The 17,695-nt window shown below is 45.2% G+C and overlaps 1 protein-coding gene across 4 annotated transcripts in view; it reads right to left on the reverse strand.

Moving 5' to 3' along the window:
- Positions 1 to 2,142: 2,142 nt before the first annotated feature.
- The window catches only part of C10H1orf21 (chromosome 10 C1orf21 homolog), a 196,568-nt gene continuing 181,015 nt past the window's right edge, over positions 2,143 to 17,695 (reverse strand). For all 4 annotated transcript variants that reach the window (XM_075988221.1, XM_075988223.1, XM_075988222.1 and 1 more), the window contains exons 5-6: positions 17,535 to 17,595; positions 2,143 to 2,954 (exon numbers count right to left, since the gene is read on the reverse strand). In XM_075988221.1, coding sequence (XP_075844336.1) covers positions 2,916 to 2,954; positions 17,535 to 17,595 — 100 coding nt within the window. In that variant the 3' untranslated portion in view covers positions 2,143 to 2,915. The remainder of the gene's footprint in view (positions 2,955 to 17,534; positions 17,596 to 17,695) is intronic.

Genomic DNA, 17,695 nt, shown 5'->3' on the forward strand with positions numbered 1-17,695 from the left:
GCGGTACTCCGTGATCCTGAATCTCTGCCAAGCAAAAGAAAGCTGGGCACACACGGCTGAGCCTTTACAACTCTATGGCTTGGAGGACACGAGGCGTGTGTAACCCAGCTGCAAATCTCGCCAGCAGACCCGCTCCACCCCCTGGCTACTAGACCAAATGCCCTAGCTAGCACACAGCCCCTCCAAAGGCTTTTCAAAACAGCTTCCTGTCCATTTTCAACAGTTTTCTTCCTGCACCCACCAGGCCAATTCCTTCCCTCCCCCCCTCCTTCCAACTGCCAAGTCCTACAGACACGACAACTAGCAAGATGTACCAGCAGATAAACTGGATAATTCTTCCCATTATGTCCTGATGTGGGGGGTGGAGTGGCTATTTTTAACTGAGATCCTTCCAGAAGGTATAGAAAAATAAAGTACAAACACAAATCACTTGACAATTTTATGATTCAAACCAACAAATGGAAAACAGACAGTTTTGAGTGTTGCTAACATAGTTAAGCCATTTCATGCCAACCCACTCAACCATCCCATTTCTTGGACCTATTTCTAGAGGTACCAAATGTGTCTGAAGATGAAATCACTTCTGTACAGCGAGGAGGTATCCAGTGTGAAACACAGGAGACAGAACTGTGACAACCGCTGCTTCCTAAACAGCACTTAGGGTTTTATTAACACTTGAAAGTCAGGTTCCCAAGAGACATGGGTAACATCCAAAAATGCTAAACGTGACTGAGGCAAAGGACACGGGTGTTTCATCTCCGGGTCGGGGGTGTTGACGTTCTGGGAAGACACTGTCTTAGACACCGAGTAGAGGAGTCACGTGGAAGACGTTACCATTCGTCTCGTTCTTGCGCGGTAAAAACATGAGAATCCGGAAAAGGCCATCCACAGAACAGCGAACAAAGTCTCCAGTGAACAAGCTGAGGTGGGGCTTAGCAGTTCATTTACAGTTGAGGAAAACTATTTTCGTCCTTTGGCCAAAACCGTACAAGGGGAGGGAACTTAAAACCCTAGACTACTTGACTCTCCCTGCATTTTTCTGCTTGAAGCTGGATAAAAAAGCCTTAGCTTCTGGCTGCTACTCTATTTATGTAACAACCACAGCTGCTCCCCAAAATAGCCACTGCTGGCTGCAAGAATTACGGATTTTGTTGCTTACACTTGGGTCCATTTTCCATAGCACTCGGCTGCATTTTCTCTCCCTCACTTTTGTTGCCCTGGGTCTAACAGGAGATCTCGACATTCTGTGGACAGATTTAAAAGTCAAGGCTCATTTCAGCAAGAAACCAATTTAGCTCCTGATTCTATTCTGCGGCGGACACCTTCTGACAGCTGGGAACATCATAACTGTCCCTCTGGTAACTATTCCACCTTCCAAAGGTGGCAGTGTGGCTGATAGTGAGGCCCTGAAACTCACAACCCTCAAAGTGAAAAACACAGCATTCCTGTGTGTGTGTGTGTGTGTGTGTGTGTGTGTAGGACAAACCCAACCCTGGACTGCTGGCATGCTGGCATGGCATTGAATAGGGTGCCCTCCCCTGAAAGTAACAAAGAGAACCCTCATCAAAGCTATCAAACATGATAAAAAAATACAAAAGTTATTTTCTCCTTTTGATTGCTATTTACTTGTGACAATATTTGTTAAAAATATTACTTCTGTCTTTGAGAAGAGACCATTCTCTTCATATAGTATGGAAAAATAAACTCTACTGAACACGTAGTCAACACTCCCCACCACCAGGGACTTTCGGCTTCCACATCTCCAAATGGCATGACCGTGCGGCTGTCCTGTTTTCCTTTAGGCAGACACCTTTCACCCATACGACTGGTGCTGGAAACACAATGGAAGGACGTGGCAAGGCTCACGTAGCATTTTGAAGGGGGGAGAGTTAGAAAACAGCGTGCTTTAAGACCTACTAAAACCAAAAGTCACGGTGGTTTCCAGCCCTAAGAAGTCACAGGGTTGTTCCCTCATCTCTTCTGAGCACTCATAGCCCTTCCAAACCAGGCAGCTATCAACAGAAGGGTGGGGAGCCATTTAGGCCACTCATCAGTGTCACTATGAAGGAACACTTAACTTTCACACTTAGGGTCATCTTAAAAGGGGAGATTTTAACCTGGATGAATGGGAGAAGACAAGGATACATAAAAACAGTAAAATGTTTATTTCTTAGAAAAAAAAGTGAGGAGGAGGGATTCAAAATGATTGTGGTCACACTTCCATTTGCATCTGAGCAAAGCCAATGCTACAAGCTTCATCCTGCACTAAGAGTCCTAGTAAGTGGCACGCCCTGCTGCTCACTCCGGTGTCACTTCCAGGAGTCAGGTCACAACATGCTCTTAACCAGCCGTGGCTCTTCCACTTTGGAGCAGTGAAACAAGGCTCACCATGGCCACCATCCCATCTCCAAAGACCCGCATTAACCAGTGAGAAGCAAGGCTCAGGCCATCTCTGGACCACTTGGAAGAGATGGATAAGGAGGAAAGAGGGGAAGAGAAGCTTGACCTCAAAGCAGAACCAGGCTAAGACTGAAGTCTGTATCAGAGTTCATCACTACATCTTATAGAAAATAGGCTGGAGAGCATCAGAAAACCAATAGTATCTTTAAGGTGAACTGCAGAATTTTGCTGCATACTTGGACACGAGAGAAGTGAAAAGTTGCAACAAGTTTTAACTAGCAGCAACAAAGAAAGTTCCAGAACAGTTTTTTTTTTGTATGTGTATGTTTGTGTTTAGCAATATTCCTTTGCAGGTTCATTAAGAAACACTGTAATTTAATGGGGCATACGATATGGAACGGTCTTCGTTTGCTATAGTGCTGTTCAGTGAAGAGAACCGACCTTTGCAAAGGTTTCAACTGGGGTGTAACCTATTTACACAGTAGTAGCTCCTGGTCCGAGTGGGAGAACCGATGCTATGTAATATCCTCTTCTTCAGAACAGTAATCCCGACCCTGGCAGGAGAAAAGAAAAAGGACACGTGAATCAAAGACTCCAACCAGGGGCTGAAACAGTGACTGGTGGACCGTTTTCTTCCAGCTCCAGTCTGCTTTGTGATGGAATTCAGGCTTCATGGGTGACCTCTGGGTGCAGAACGATGCATCACAAACCCGCGCTGGCCGATTTTTAAAGTCTGTTTATCTCAAGGCGTGATATACCAAGCCCATAATAAGCTCTTTTAAAATGCTGGCCAGGATTTATGTCGACTTACATTACAGGCGCACACGAAATGTGGCTTACACGAAGAAGTTAAGGAGATGAAGCAGCTAGGAGTCTTCTCTCTCATCAGGAAGACTCAACAGTCACTTTCTGCTGCTCACACTCTATAGCCCCACACTTAGTACTTACAAATGCCAAAGGAGGGGAAAGTGTAATCAAAGGATGCCCAAGTTTTAACTCACTCTAAGGCGGTTTAAGGGAACAGCAAACACAGATTTTTATGAACATGCGTGACAGATCTGGGGCTGTGCCTGGTCCTCATGAATGACTCCAAGGACAAGAGGCTTTTGATGTGCCTGCCAGCAAGCGGGGAATGGCTGCTTCTGAGCATCTTGTATCCCTTGCCACTACGAGACACAGCTGGGACCGGGATTGAGGTTCCATAACCGACCTGGCTGGGTTGCCTTGATCATCGCATGTAGCTCTCGGAGGGCAAGTCTCCAGAGAGGCACAGGACAGAACCGCTTTCCTGCCTTGTCCCAGTGTCACAGGCCTGGCTTTGTGAAGGACAAGCTGGATTATTTTGTTTGTGCCCTTCACTGAGTTTTCTTCTCAAATACAAACTAGACGCTCTACATTTGGGGACAAACGCTCTTTTAAAAACAGAAATTTTGGCCCTACGACATATAAAAATGAGAACTTTAAACAATTTAACCACAAGTCGTGCACGGCAACGGATGCTCCCATAGTTTATCTTACTCAGATAAGCAAGCCATTTATCCCACACTGTTTTTCTGTTAACTGTTTTACAGTACATTTACTTCAGGCAAGTTCAACTTAGAAATCTCATTTTTGTAGTTGATAGCATGAAGTATTGGTAGCAAACAATTCTTTGTTTACTGTGTATATACTCCTTTGATTTCAGGCTGAATTTTTACTAATATAAGTCACATTACATTAAAAACCCAGAATTTTTGGTTATTGAAGGTACTTTTCTAATCCCTTAGCCCACCACTACTTCCTGCATATTCAGTGAACTGGTTTTCTTTCAAACAAACCCAGAATTTTCTAAGTCACTGCAATGCTTTCTTTTATTGTCTATTTTTGTTGTTGTTGTTCAGTTTTCGAGATAAGGTTTCTCTGTGTAGCTTTGGAGCCTATCCTGGAACTCGCTCTGTAGACCAGGCTGGCCTCAAACTCATAGAGATCTGTCTGCTTCTCTCTCCTGAGTGCTGGGATTAAAGGCGTGCACCACCACTGCCTGGCTGGAATACATTCTTAAAAGCACCAATGCTTATATATATATATTTTAATGCAGCTATTCCTTGGATATATAACACACTTGCATATTTCTTTGTTATATTATATATCTGCAAATTGGAAATATTTCACATTTCCCTAATGCTTAAGTGTCACTATAACGAATTATTATACCCGTCTGGATGCTAATCCCAGCTGTATTTCTTACTAATTTTGGTACCTTGTTCAAGTTACCTCTTTGAGCCTCAGTTTTCTTATCGGTGAAATACAAACAGTGACAGTTAGCTGGCATGACTGTTCAAAGTTAGAATTAACAGTGTCTAAACGGCAACTGGTAAATGAATTTGTTCATGGTGTGCACGCAGATGTAGTCAAGTGTGTTCCACATACAACAACAAAGCAAACAAACAAGCAAACACACACACATGCACTGCCATGCAATGAAGCCCTGGGATCGGCAGAAGGAAGAATGGTCACCCAATCCTTGCCAAACAGCCCAGTGTCCCCTGCAGAACGGAAGTCCAATGACAGAGAAAATGGGTAACCAGTGCTCCCAAGAAGAGCATGCAGGTAGCAGTCACCTCCATGACAGCCTTCCCGGTGACATGGCTCAGGCTGACACCATCCCTAGCTTTATTCTGGACCAGGCAGGAGTCACTCTCTCTGTCGTCAGCTGGAGAGTTATAAAGGAGATTCCCCGCCCCCCACCCCTACAAGGTTCCTGACCATTGGGAGTTTCTTCTCCAGCACGGGAAACAGGATATACAATCTAGCAGCACAAGGTCACAAGCATCACGTGATATTCTCCACGTGGCTTTAACTTGGGAGGCTCAGACTGGACCTGCAGATGGATGCCGGATAAGCAGCTGGGCAGGATAGGCTGGGGTCAGAGTTTTCATGGAGATTTTATCAGCATTGAAAAGTGTTCCTGGGTAGAACAACAGGCTTTGGTTTCTTGGGCATAGTCACTTTCTCTATCCAGTAGGGCTGCGATCAGGGTTACATGCAGAAGAAGATCCCATTCTGTCAGACAGTCAATAAATGCTAGTTGTTGCCACCACTTCCGTTGTCACTGTCATTATAAACACTGGGCTCGTTCAGGCTCCTGACAGGAGTGAAAAACCTCATTCGTGAGTGAAGGCAGTGGTCGTAAGGCGAGACCCGACAGGAGCCAGAGAGCATCCCTCCGTCCTCAGCAGTGTGTCCCAGGCAGATCTGAATCCCGATGGGGCTCATGAAGACAAGTTCTATGGCTAAAACTAAAGTCCCTTCCCATCTGACGTCAAAGTAAGGCCTCACATCTAAGGAAGCACACACACACACACGCACACACATGCACGCGCGCGCGCACACACACACACACACACACACACTAGACACACATTAAAAACAAAACAATAAAACCTACAGGACCATTTCCGAGGCTCCAGGTTTACTGCCAGCACACACAGGCCCTCTATCACACTGCTTGACAGACAAAGCTGAATAAACCCTCTGTCTAAGCCAGACCCCGAAACTTTCATTTCCCGAGAATTTGTTCCCCTAAATTTTTCTAATTAGTATGAGAGGAGGAAAAACCCACACGAGCTGCTTTGCAGACATCATTTCATTTATTATTCATATCAGCCCTGCAGGGTAGGAGTGGAGCAAACCTCAGCGAAGCCCAAGATCCCCGAGCTAATCTCCACCTCTCCTGGGCACTCTTCTCCTCTGTTTCATTTTTCTTACCACCTGACAGCAGCTCAGAGGACAAAACACTTTGGGAACAAAGATTTCTGAGATCAGAACATCCCGCAGCTAAGAGGTACCACATGACATGCAGTCCAAAGCCACGCAGAATCCTGCCGGGAGGGCTCCAATCCCCAGACCCCATAAGAGCCCCCCATTGGCACATTGTCCTACTGGGCAGGCTAGGGAACCAGTTTCTGCTGAATAGGACTTCAGGGCTCATTTCAATCGTTAAAGAACTTTTAAAAACAGAATCATCCAATTTTCAGCTGTCAGGGAGGCAGGAAGTAGGACTGAGGAGGCTGGGAGACACACAGTAAGTCTCTTAGCCAAAGTATGGCCCTCCACTTCCATAAAGGGACCCAAAGCGAACGCCTCTGTAAAGTCCCTTTATGCAATTGTATGCTAGTCACAATCCCAGCCTTGTGCAAAGTACCCACCAAAACCTTCCCAGGAGGCCCCGGCACATTACAAGAATGGAAACTCTAAATGATGCTGACAAGGGAAGATTATTTGGAAGAGCCACAGGGGTAACTGGGTACAGATTCAATGACAGGAAGAGGTGGGTCTGGCAGCACAGCCCTGTATGGAGGCTGAGGCAGGAGGTTTCCAAGACCAGCCTGGGCAACTTAACAAAACCCTGCACCCAAACAAACAACAACAAAGAGGGGGTACAGCTTAGTGATAACGTGTCTACCTAGCATGTGTCAGCCCATGCACCCCAAAACAAAACAAAAACAAAACAGCGCAGCCACGTCCTGCCTTCCTGCCGCCCCCAGAGCAGGTATGCTCTTGGCCTCTAGACCCTGGGGACTCCGCTGCAGTCTGATGGCAAACTTTGCTTCATTTCCTGAGTCTAACCTGCTTCTATATACCTCAAGTCTCCTTTGATTCTAAATCAATTTCCTCCTCATCTTCCCCTTCCTCCTTCCTTCTTTCTCCTCCTCCCTCCCTTTCTCTTCTCTTATTCTACCCCCTTTTAAAAACACATCCAAAACAAGCTAATGTCAAGAATCCCAAAGCCCAAATACAGTTATGTCATGTCCCAGAAATACAGCTTAAGCTGCATGGAAATTACATAACTGAGAGTGTACTAAATCTTAAAAATTGATCAGAGCATAACATTGAACTTTTCTTAATTTGAGGACACGTTAAAAAGTTAGATACCTGTTGTGTTTGTGTGTGTGTGTGTATTTATGTGTATGTATTTAAACATGTTAAAAACAAACTTTTCAGTGTAGGAGTTAAAACATAGAGAAAAATATACAAGCAACTTCAAGCAGAGGAGATAGCTCAGTCTGCAAAGCTCCCATCTTACAAGCAGGGGGATATAGATTCAACCCCCAGAATCCATGTAAAACCTGGGGCTGCAGACACGGCTCAGAGGTTAACGTTCTTGCTGCATAAATGCGAGGACTGGAGTTTGGATCTCCAGAATTCACGTAAGAAGCTGGGAAGATGATGGCCACCTGCGACCCCAGCGTTCAGGAGACAGGCATGGGGCCTCTGGAGCAAGCATGCTGGCCAGATTAGCCAACTGGGCAAGCTCCAGATTCAGAGACACTCCGTCTTAATAGACAAAGTAGAAAATGACCAAGAAAGACACTGACGTCAGCCTCAAGCCTCCACACGTGTGTGCACACACGTGACCTGCCCTCATGCACACACAACTGGGCATGGTGGAGTGCCTGGTAACGCCAGTGCTGGGGAGGTGGAGACAGAGGACCTGGAATTGGCTGGCCAGCCAGTCTAGCGGAGCTAGTGAGACCCAGCGAGAGGCTGCCGCAAAGGAAGTAGATGGCATTGCTAGGAGGAAGTTTGGGGTTGTCTTCTGGCACGCACACACACATCTCCCCCATACCCCTTTGTATCTGCACACACCTACACTCACACATTAGAAAAGGGGAAACTTCACACTAGCAAAAATAGCCAAAGGATTTACTATGCAAGCTGTGAGGAAACATTCATACAAAACTTGTTAAAAATGAAGACATGAGAGGATCGTAATGAGAGGTCAAGCACAGAGAGCGAAGACTCATCCAAGACACAAGACCAGCAACAAGCAAACAAAAAGGAAAATAATCAACAGTAAAAAAAATAAAAGTAACTATAAGCAAAATATTGGTGGCAGCTAGTTCTCGAGGGCGCACAGGGCACGCAGCTCTCATCACTGTTGGCTGTGACTAACAACTGTGGCTGCTTTTAAAGTGGCTGGCAATTTCTATCAGGCCAGGTGAAGATCTGAATCCCCTGTTATAAGAAACCAGAGAAATAAAACCCAAAGATACGCGATTAGAGGGGGGACGGAGACTGCCTATAAGCAAGCAGGAAAGTCATCCATCATGCAATAGGAGTGTTTGAAAACTAGTGTGCAGACGGCTCTGCAGCTGGGCAAACTTACTGAGAACCATCGGCCCATGCACGTGAAATCAGCTTGCTTTATGGTGCATAAATTATACCTTGATGAAGTTGTCAAGTTTATAATTACAAGTATTTATCTTATAGCATTTTTTTAAAAAAAAGCGTGGGGAACAGTATTTGAAAACAGATATTAAGATATGTTCCTATAGCTGGGCAGTGGTGGCGCACGCCTTTAATTCCAGCGCCCAGGAGGCAGAGGCAGGCAGATCTCTGTGAGTTTGAGGCCAGTCTGGTCTGGAGAGTGAGTTTCAGGACAGTCTGGGCTATACAGCAAAAGCTTATCTTGGAAAACCAAATATATATTCACGTACTGCCTACCACTAGCCAGACAGACAACTCCAGCAATGTCCTGCCTTCTCTGTGCCCGAACAGCCATTTACTGCCATACACTCACTACTCCCTGCCCTCACACTTCTGCAATAGTCACTGTCTGCTGTCACCCTGTCCCCACAGGCTCCAAAAAGAACCTCCTCTTACTCTCTCTGTGGTTCTTTACCCCAACAGGTGTACATGGATTCTGTCCACAATGTTGGCCTCCCTTTCTCAAGGGGACAATGTTTCTCGCTCACCTTTGTTCTTTGGTGTTTAATGGAATCCTGTATGTCTGGAGTGTCAGAAATTGGAAACTGCCCTGGCGTTCTGATAGGAGAAGGAAGCTGTCAACATGTTTTGGACCCCACTGGAGGAAGCCCCATCCCTTTAACAATGCAGCTGCATCATCTGTAGCTACAGTAATATAGGTCAGACTGGCTTGTACTTCTAAAACGGTATGGAAATGAAGAAAAGGCCGGGGTGAGGAAGAAGGGGTTAGAAGTTGATACTAGAATCCCACTGCTCACTAGTCACCGTTTTGATTTATTTATGGAATTTCTAGGTGAAGTGTATGTGGAATCATGCCCAGTCAGTTTGTCTTCTTTATCAGTCCTGGGGTTGAACCTACAGCTTCACGCATGCTATGTGTTCAGCCCCAGCCGCACGCTCAAGCGTTGAATGACTGTTACCCTTGCGTAACAGCCTCTACTGGGCCCTGTAGAGCTTTACTGCAACAAGAGGAGCAAGGAGCATTTTGATTGATACACTGAGATGGCCCCTTCTGAATTGCTGTACATAAACTCACTGGTAGTTTCCCTTCCCCGCGCACTTCCTCACAAGCTCTTCCTTCTAGGAATGACCATCCGGGGCAATGGCTTCCAAGTCTCTGTGGCATGTGGACATTCAGCCTTGAACCAGTAGCACAGGGCAGGAGAACCACGCTTGACAGCTTCAGAATCTAAGAGCCACCAGCCAGAATGCAGAGCAAACAAGGGGTAGGGGTCTGGGAATGAAGAGCAGCCTCTGGGCCTGGGCTGGAAGCAGACGCCTTCCTCAGGGCTGGAAATGTCAGAGCCACTTGAGCCACAACGCCACTTTCAGCTCCATGTTTGTGTTTACAGCCCACTGACAGCTTACAACAACAGTTTTAAATGCGGAAGAAATGCTGAAGAAAACAGAAAATAATTAGCTGCCCTGTTAAAAGTCTCCTCCCCCAGCTTATTTCATTAGAGAAATCAATGGAGGCATTAATGGCTGTCTCTAATGAGCTTTATTCTAATTAGACTCACACATTATTAGTCCAGTTGGGAAGAGTGCAGAGTGGGACAGCCTCTGACGGGCACTCTGGTCACCATGATAACATAAGCAGTGTCCACCCTGGTGTGTAGGACTTCTCATCTTCAGGACAGGGCACATAGACACTACCCCCTTCACTGTATCCACACCACCACCCGCCAGCAACAGGGACCATTCAGAAGCTTTAAAGCTCCCACGTCCCAAGCTTTGTCTCACACGGGTACATATGTCGCTTCAGTGATGCCCATCCCCACAAGGAGCAGTGATGACAAAGCAGAATAAAGAACCTGGGATGTCTTCATTCTCCAGGCCATCTCGAACTCATGTTCTTTTGGAAGGGCCAGCTAGAAGATGTTTGAGGTTCTTTTCCTTCTGGCCACTGATACAGCTTAAACACGTGCAACCAAAGTTTCCAGAAAACAACCGTGAGGCCAGGCATGGTGGTGCCAATTATCCCAGCACTCAGGAGGTAGAGGCAGGAGGATTGTAACATGAAGGCCTGCTCGTTGGGGTTTCTGTCCCATCCAGTTCCTACAGCCAGTAAGCCCCAAAGAAAATCACACAGAGAGTCTACATTAGGTTATAAAACAACTAGCCCATTAACTCAGGCTTTGTATTAGCTCTTATAATGTATATTAACCAATTTTTCTTATCTATGTTAGCCACATGGCTCAGTACCATTTTTAGCAGGGCAGGTCACATCCTGCTTCTTCGGTGATTTGGGCAGGACTGGTGAAGAATGGGCTTCCTCCTTCCCAGCATTCTCCTGTTCTCATCGCCTCGCCTCTACTTCCTGTCTGGTTGACCCGCCTATACTTCCTGCCTGGCCAATCCCGCACCAGAGGATGATGAGTTTGAGGCAAGTCTGGGTTACATAGTGTGGCACTGTTTCAAAACAACATCAACCACAAACCCCCCAAAACTATCTGTGGCTACCAAAATTGAATTTCATGTAATTTGCCAAATACTGCAAAATCACTTCATCACGTGAAGACCGTTCTCGCCTTGTGGCCAGACGTGGCCTGGTTGCTGCAGTCTGTTCCAGCCCTAGAAAGCGCACCAGCAATCCACCCCCACCCTGAGGAGCCAATGCGGCAGTGCTGCTCAAGGAGTCTGCTCTTTCCCTAAGGACCAGATACAGGAGCTGATTTCTGTCCCAAGAGCTTTAGTGTTTCTTTGGGGTGAGCCAAATTCTGCAAGACGACAACTTACAATACATTGTTCACAATCCACCACCAACAAAATGGTAGCAATCAAAATTAGATTTAACAATTAATTCATCTACAATCTCGTTTCCCCGTTAAATCCGAATTTTCAGGTTCCAGCTGCTTCTCTGTTCACCTACATGTCATTCTCCTGCAGTTTCTATTCTGTGACAGGCATAATTTTCATTTCATCCCCTTCCCCCACCAGACATTATTTTTCCTAAAATTTCCCTGCTGTGATTTTTTTTTTTGGTGTATGATGATAAACAGATGTGCCATAAATTTTTGTGGAAGATTTCCAAGCTACCTAGATGGACTTAATTCTAAGAGGGTCTTATCGTCTTGTCAGGGCGTTTCTTAGCCCAAGCCAGGAACTCTAATACAAGCTACTGGGTGCATGGGGGCTTTGTCGTTTCCCTGGGGTTTGTTTCCTTTTGTACAACTCACACATCTATATCTGAATTTATTTGCTTCATGATAGAGATGTGATTCCATATTCTCTAGTGCCTTTATAACTGGAAGTGACTGCGTTTGCCTTAGAACGTACAATGAGGATGGGCGTTTGGGAAGGCGAGTGATATCTGTGTTTTCCTCCCAGTTGCCATCAGCTTGTTGCTGGCTTAAAGGTGTCTCCTTCTTGCTTCACCCCAAAGCCACTAAGGCTCTCTAGACAGTGACTGGTCTAGCTACTCACAGTGGAGAAGTGGAGGAGATTGCTTACTACTCTGACTACTCCACAGACTAGGCCCAAGGATGGTCAATTTTAACATGGTAAGTTTCCCTTCCTCCCCACATGGGCTGTGTCACTGCTGGCTGCATTAGGAGGCTCGCCTTCCCTTCCTTTCTCTTGCTTTCCGAACAGGAAGTACAGGGGACAGCTTAAGAACCCTAAAAGGTAGAACACGAGCTAACCAAGCAGGAAGTAGAGAGGCCTCTTGAGTTCTGGGTTAGGAGAATACTTCCACGTGGCTGAGCTGGCACAATCAACTGTGTATCTCCAATACTGGAGACTATTTGGCTCAATGGATTGGTTATTAACACCAATTAAATCTGACCAACTGGCCAACAAGAACAGCATTTCATAGCGTCTAGGCAATTCACTTTTATCTGCGACTATGACTACGGGAGGCCTTGGGAACGGTTTCAGCTGAAATCTAAAACAGGAATGGTTGGGGACTGCAGACCACCAGACCCTGAATTTTCTGTAAACAACCTGTTTTCCTCTGCTCTAAGCAGCCTACAGGGTAGTGGTTTCTGGTGAGGCTGTAGCTGAAAAATCGGGAGAGCTGGGGCCTGGCAAGAGCCCTGTATGAGCTGTCCTTGAGCACAATAAAGGGGCATTTTTGTTTCAAGGATGACCTGTGTCCCTGTGTCTCTGTCTCTGTGCATCTGTGTCTGTCTGTGTTTTAATCTCCAGCCCTTTGCCCAGCTCGGAAGGAACTGTAGTAATGCAGATTGTACCCAACAGGCGAAGTACCATAGTATACCTAGAATAGGTGTAGTGAGCTACAAGGAATGTTTTAGGTGACCTAGGACAAGGCCCATTGTCCTGATGGTAACACTTCCTGGACATTCTGAACCGCTGCACACACTGGGAGCAGTTGAAGATGTGAGCAAGGCTGGTGACCACTGTGTCATCTGCCTTTTGTCCACTTGACATCTTGTCATAAATATATTCCTGCTTTCAGGGATTTCTATTGACTGAGAAAGTGAAGTTTCAGAGCAGTACCAAGCATGGGGCGAGCACTATGCAGCTACCACTTAGACAAAGGAACTCCTTGTGTTTGGTATCATGCTTCTGTCTTTCACCCTCCCACCTAGGACATGAGATCACAATGGCCACAGACTTTACCTTCTCAGATTTTTTTTTCTTTTTCTGATGTTGGGACTCGAACTCAGGCATAGGTATGTACTCAACCATTGATATACTCCTGCATCAAGCTTACTTTAGAGACTTTAATATTCCTATAATATTGATACTGTGTTAGCTATATTATATCAAATATACTGTTTTTTATGTGTGCCTGAACATCTAAATAGATAGCATATAAGTACTTGTCACTTACAAATATTTCATACAGAACATACTATACTGATGTGAATGCATGCGACATGCATTTATCATATGCCTGCCAATACCTGACAGACGACTGGTATCTGTTATCTATCTCTCTGCTGAATGTAAGTATAACTATATCACAGTATTTCTTTACAACACACTTTTTTGTATTGCATTTTTTGTGCTCTATTCATTTAATAATATCACTTGAAGACTGTAACTGTGCCATCTATACATCTGCTTCATTACTTTTAACTGTGGCATAACACCAAGATATAGAAGGTTTAATTTGTTTCTCGGCTGCTGCATGTTCGGATGCTTCCAGCTTTTTAAATTTTCATTTTTGCTATTTAACACAGACTGCTATGGTGGCATTTATTGCATTATATAAGAGAATTTCAAGGGTATATACCTAGTAATGTAAGAGTTTTTAATAGTCTGGATTACACATATTTCATATTACATATGTGCACATTACGTAATTTGACAACAAACCTTCTGATGTTTTAAATCTTACAAATGTATTCCGAACTAGTTCTGGATCTGTGTCCGGGAATCACTATCATTAATAAGGTGGATGCTGACTCAGTATGTCCCCTGCTCCTTGTGTCTGCCATCACTCACTGGTACCCAGAGAGGAGGCAGCTACGATTGCCCAGCTCCAAACTTCCAAAACTCAAGAATGAAACTGCAAGTGCAGAACGTTTTGGTGCTCCTCCTGCAGATGTGTTTATACAGTAGAATCAAAGTCACTTAACCAGATGAAGAATGTGCTTCTTGTGATGCCTGAGGCACTGACTCTAGGTGTGGGTCACACTAACCCAATTTGATAGAATAGATAAGGGTCCTTGAAATAACTTCATACACACAGACTTATAACCTTTCTACCTTTCCTACCAACTAGTGTAGTGTTGAGCCCGTGGAAATCAGGCCATTCAGGGACCCAAATATTTTCTAAGTGTAAACAAATGGTTGTTTGATAGGTAGGTGGTCCAGAGAAACATAATGAAGCCTACTGTTTTGAAGACTAACTATAAAAATAATTTAAAAAGAAGTGAAGATAAACCCTCAAACCAACCTCTCCATCTTTGGGAGGTGGGGTATTATATAAGACACAGAATAAAGGAAGCTGAAGGCTAAGCTAACAGAGGGAGAACACTTGCCCAGCAGGCATCACGGAGGCTCTGGGTTTGATGATCAGAACCAAATACAAAAGAAGAGAAAAAGAAAAGGTGTTCGGTGGTGGGGACACTGGTCATGTTAAGTTAAAATATTCCTTGTCCAGGGAATGTTCTACCTAGTCCACGGTTTAGTCAGAAACGGTGTTTTGGTTGTGCCAAACACATCATGCTCCATCCTAGGTGGAGAAGGACGTCTTGTTTTCTACAGGAACAACGAACTCGCTCTGAGTGAAAGGAGACAGAGTCTCCATCAGGGAACAAGATCATCTTAGTGCCTCGTCAGCGCTCAGAAAGCTGAAAACCTAACTTAAAAGGCAGGTTTCGTTTTTTTTTCAGTTTACCCTGAGGACTAGGTTCCCAAGAGACAGCCACAGCATTAGGAACAACTTCTGCCCCCACTGTTAGGAGTCCCACAAACAGAACAAACTACACAATTGTCACATATATGTAGAGGGCCCTAGCTCACTCCCATGCAGGCTCTTTGGCTCTTGGTTCAGACTCCGAGTTCCTATGAGCCAGGTGAGTTGTTTCTGTGTGTTTTCTTGTGATGTCCTTAATGCCGCTGGTCTTTCAATGAGTCAGAAGACTAGGAACTTATTCTTTCATGGTTCCACTTCAAAACTGGGTCTACTCTGAAATTCTTATGAATTTAAGATGATCTCTATCTTGCACTAAATATTGTAACCATAAGGCAGGATTTCAGGAAGAGATGTCCGGATGAAATACCCATAAAAAAGTAAAAGAAAGCCACATATTTCCTCTCCTGAATATCCTTTCTTCAAATCTTTGTGTTTAGCACAAGGAAGCTAGGAAATCAGAGACTGTCATTAATGGCAGGGCCATGAATCTAAGAAGGGGAAATAGTAAAATACAGGTGAAATGAAAAATAGAGAGGGGGGGTATTAAGAAAAGAACAGATCAAGCAGGTAGTGAGAGGGATGGGAAATGAGGGTCCAGAAAAAGGCTTAACCGAAATGCTGTCTGTGGGACAAAGCTACTGGGGAACTCACGATCCTATAACACAAGCAAAAAATCTAAGAGAAGACAGTAAAACATACGTATTCTGAAGGAACGGGGAAGAAAAGCGGAAGCTAAGGGTCTGTGTGGGCACGGGGATGTGGGTGGTGTGAAGAAGATGTAGGATGGGCTAACTATAATTATGAATGTATGAAGAAGCCTAGTATAAAAGCAAATTATCTGTCAGGAGTAAGTCCCCAAGACTCCCATTAGATTCCTGAAGCTGGGGACTGTGACAAACCCTATATATTCTGTTTTCCTGTTTACACTCACATGTCATGTAATGATGAAGACACACTTAGAGATATACACCACTAGACAATTAACATCAGAGAGGGAGCTGGATGGCATAGGTCAGCTACCTAGAGGCTTGTTAAGATACCCAAGATGCATGAGATTGATATCAGTGTGGCAAGGAAGCAGAAGGAATACATTTTCAAACAGCTACCGGTAGTGTAATAGGCAAACACACCAACAGCAGAGCCCTTTGATCCAAGCACCATGTACTGTGACTGTGTGTGCTTCTCCTTCCATGCAACTGGCAGTGGAGTACGTTTTTACAGTGGCATCACCACACACACACACACAAGCAATGGTGTGATGGTGTAACAGCACAGCTCCAGCACCACACACACACACACACACACACACACACACGCAATGGTGTGATGGTGTAACAGCACAGCTCCAGCACCACACACACACACACACACACACACACACACACACACACATGCAATGGTGTGATGGTGTAACAGCACAGCTCCAGCACCACACACACACACACACGCACACACGCAATGGTGTGATGGTGTAACAGCACAGCTCCAGCACCACACACACACACACACACACACGCACGCACGCAATGGTGTGATGGTGTAACAGCACAGCTCCAGCACCACACACACACACACACACACACACACACACACACACACACACACGCAATGGTGTGATGGTGTAACAGCACAGCTCCAGCACCACACACACACACACACACACACGCACGCACACACGCAATGGTGTGATGGTGTAACAGCACAGCTCCAGCACCACACACACACACACACACACACGCAATGGTGTGATGGTGTAACAGCACAGCTCCAGCACCACACACACACAAGCAATAATGTCAACAGTACTGTGTGAGAGGAATTTTCAGCCGTTACAATATGAGGCGACCACTCTTGCATGCAGTCTGACTGGATGACAGACCCTGTGTAAATGTACACAGATCTTTACACACGAATAATAAAGTCCAATATATGGATTTGGCACAGGAAGAGCAATGACAATCAACAGTAATTATGGCAATAGTTATGAGTTACTTAAGAGTTACGAATTATTATTGACTTTCCCTTTAGTATTTCTGGACCGCACTTGACTGAGTAATTGAAACTGTAGAGAAGGAAGCTGAGGCCTAAGGGAGCACTGTGTTAGGTGAGCAAGTGCGGGAAAGTTACTCATGCACTCTGAGCCTCAGCAAAAAGCAGAGAGCAGCCCCGTGTGCCATCTGTGGTAGCGCTCTGCTGGTGTGGTCTGCAGGGAAACCAGCCACTCCCAGAGGAGGGGAGTAGTGGAAACAGGCACGGGACACCTGGAAGACTTGGTGCAGTCATTTGGGGGACTTGTAGGGAGTGGCCTTCCTTTGTGGCCTCTTCCTGATCTGACCCACCAGAGTGAGCTGGAGCAGGCTATGACCCCCGGGTCTAACACATTATTTTCGTATACACTCTTTTGTTTGTTCGTTTGCTTGTTTTGTTGTAACATCCTGTCCAATTCTTTGCCAAAAGATTTAGAATACAGGGGTAAAAGTATCATTATCCCAACTTCTAATTAGTAGATTTATCTTGAAATAATGTAGTATACTTAGTTATTTTGCCTTCTTACCTTTTCAATTTTTTCATCCAGCATTCTGAAGAATTCTTGTTGGCTTTCCGAGATGTGCATGCTGCAAAACAAAGAACAGTAAGTGCACCCTTGAACCCCGCTATCTCAAATAAGCGATGGTGAACCCCTAATCTCTGGGCAGACAGTTGTTCAATACTGCA

Source organism: Microtus pennsylvanicus, chromosome 10 (genome assembly GCF_037038515.1).
Source record: "Microtus pennsylvanicus isolate mMicPen1 chromosome 10, mMicPen1.hap1, whole genome shotgun sequence".
Lineage (NCBI taxonomy): Eukaryota > Metazoa > Chordata > Mammalia > Rodentia > Cricetidae > Microtus > Microtus pennsylvanicus.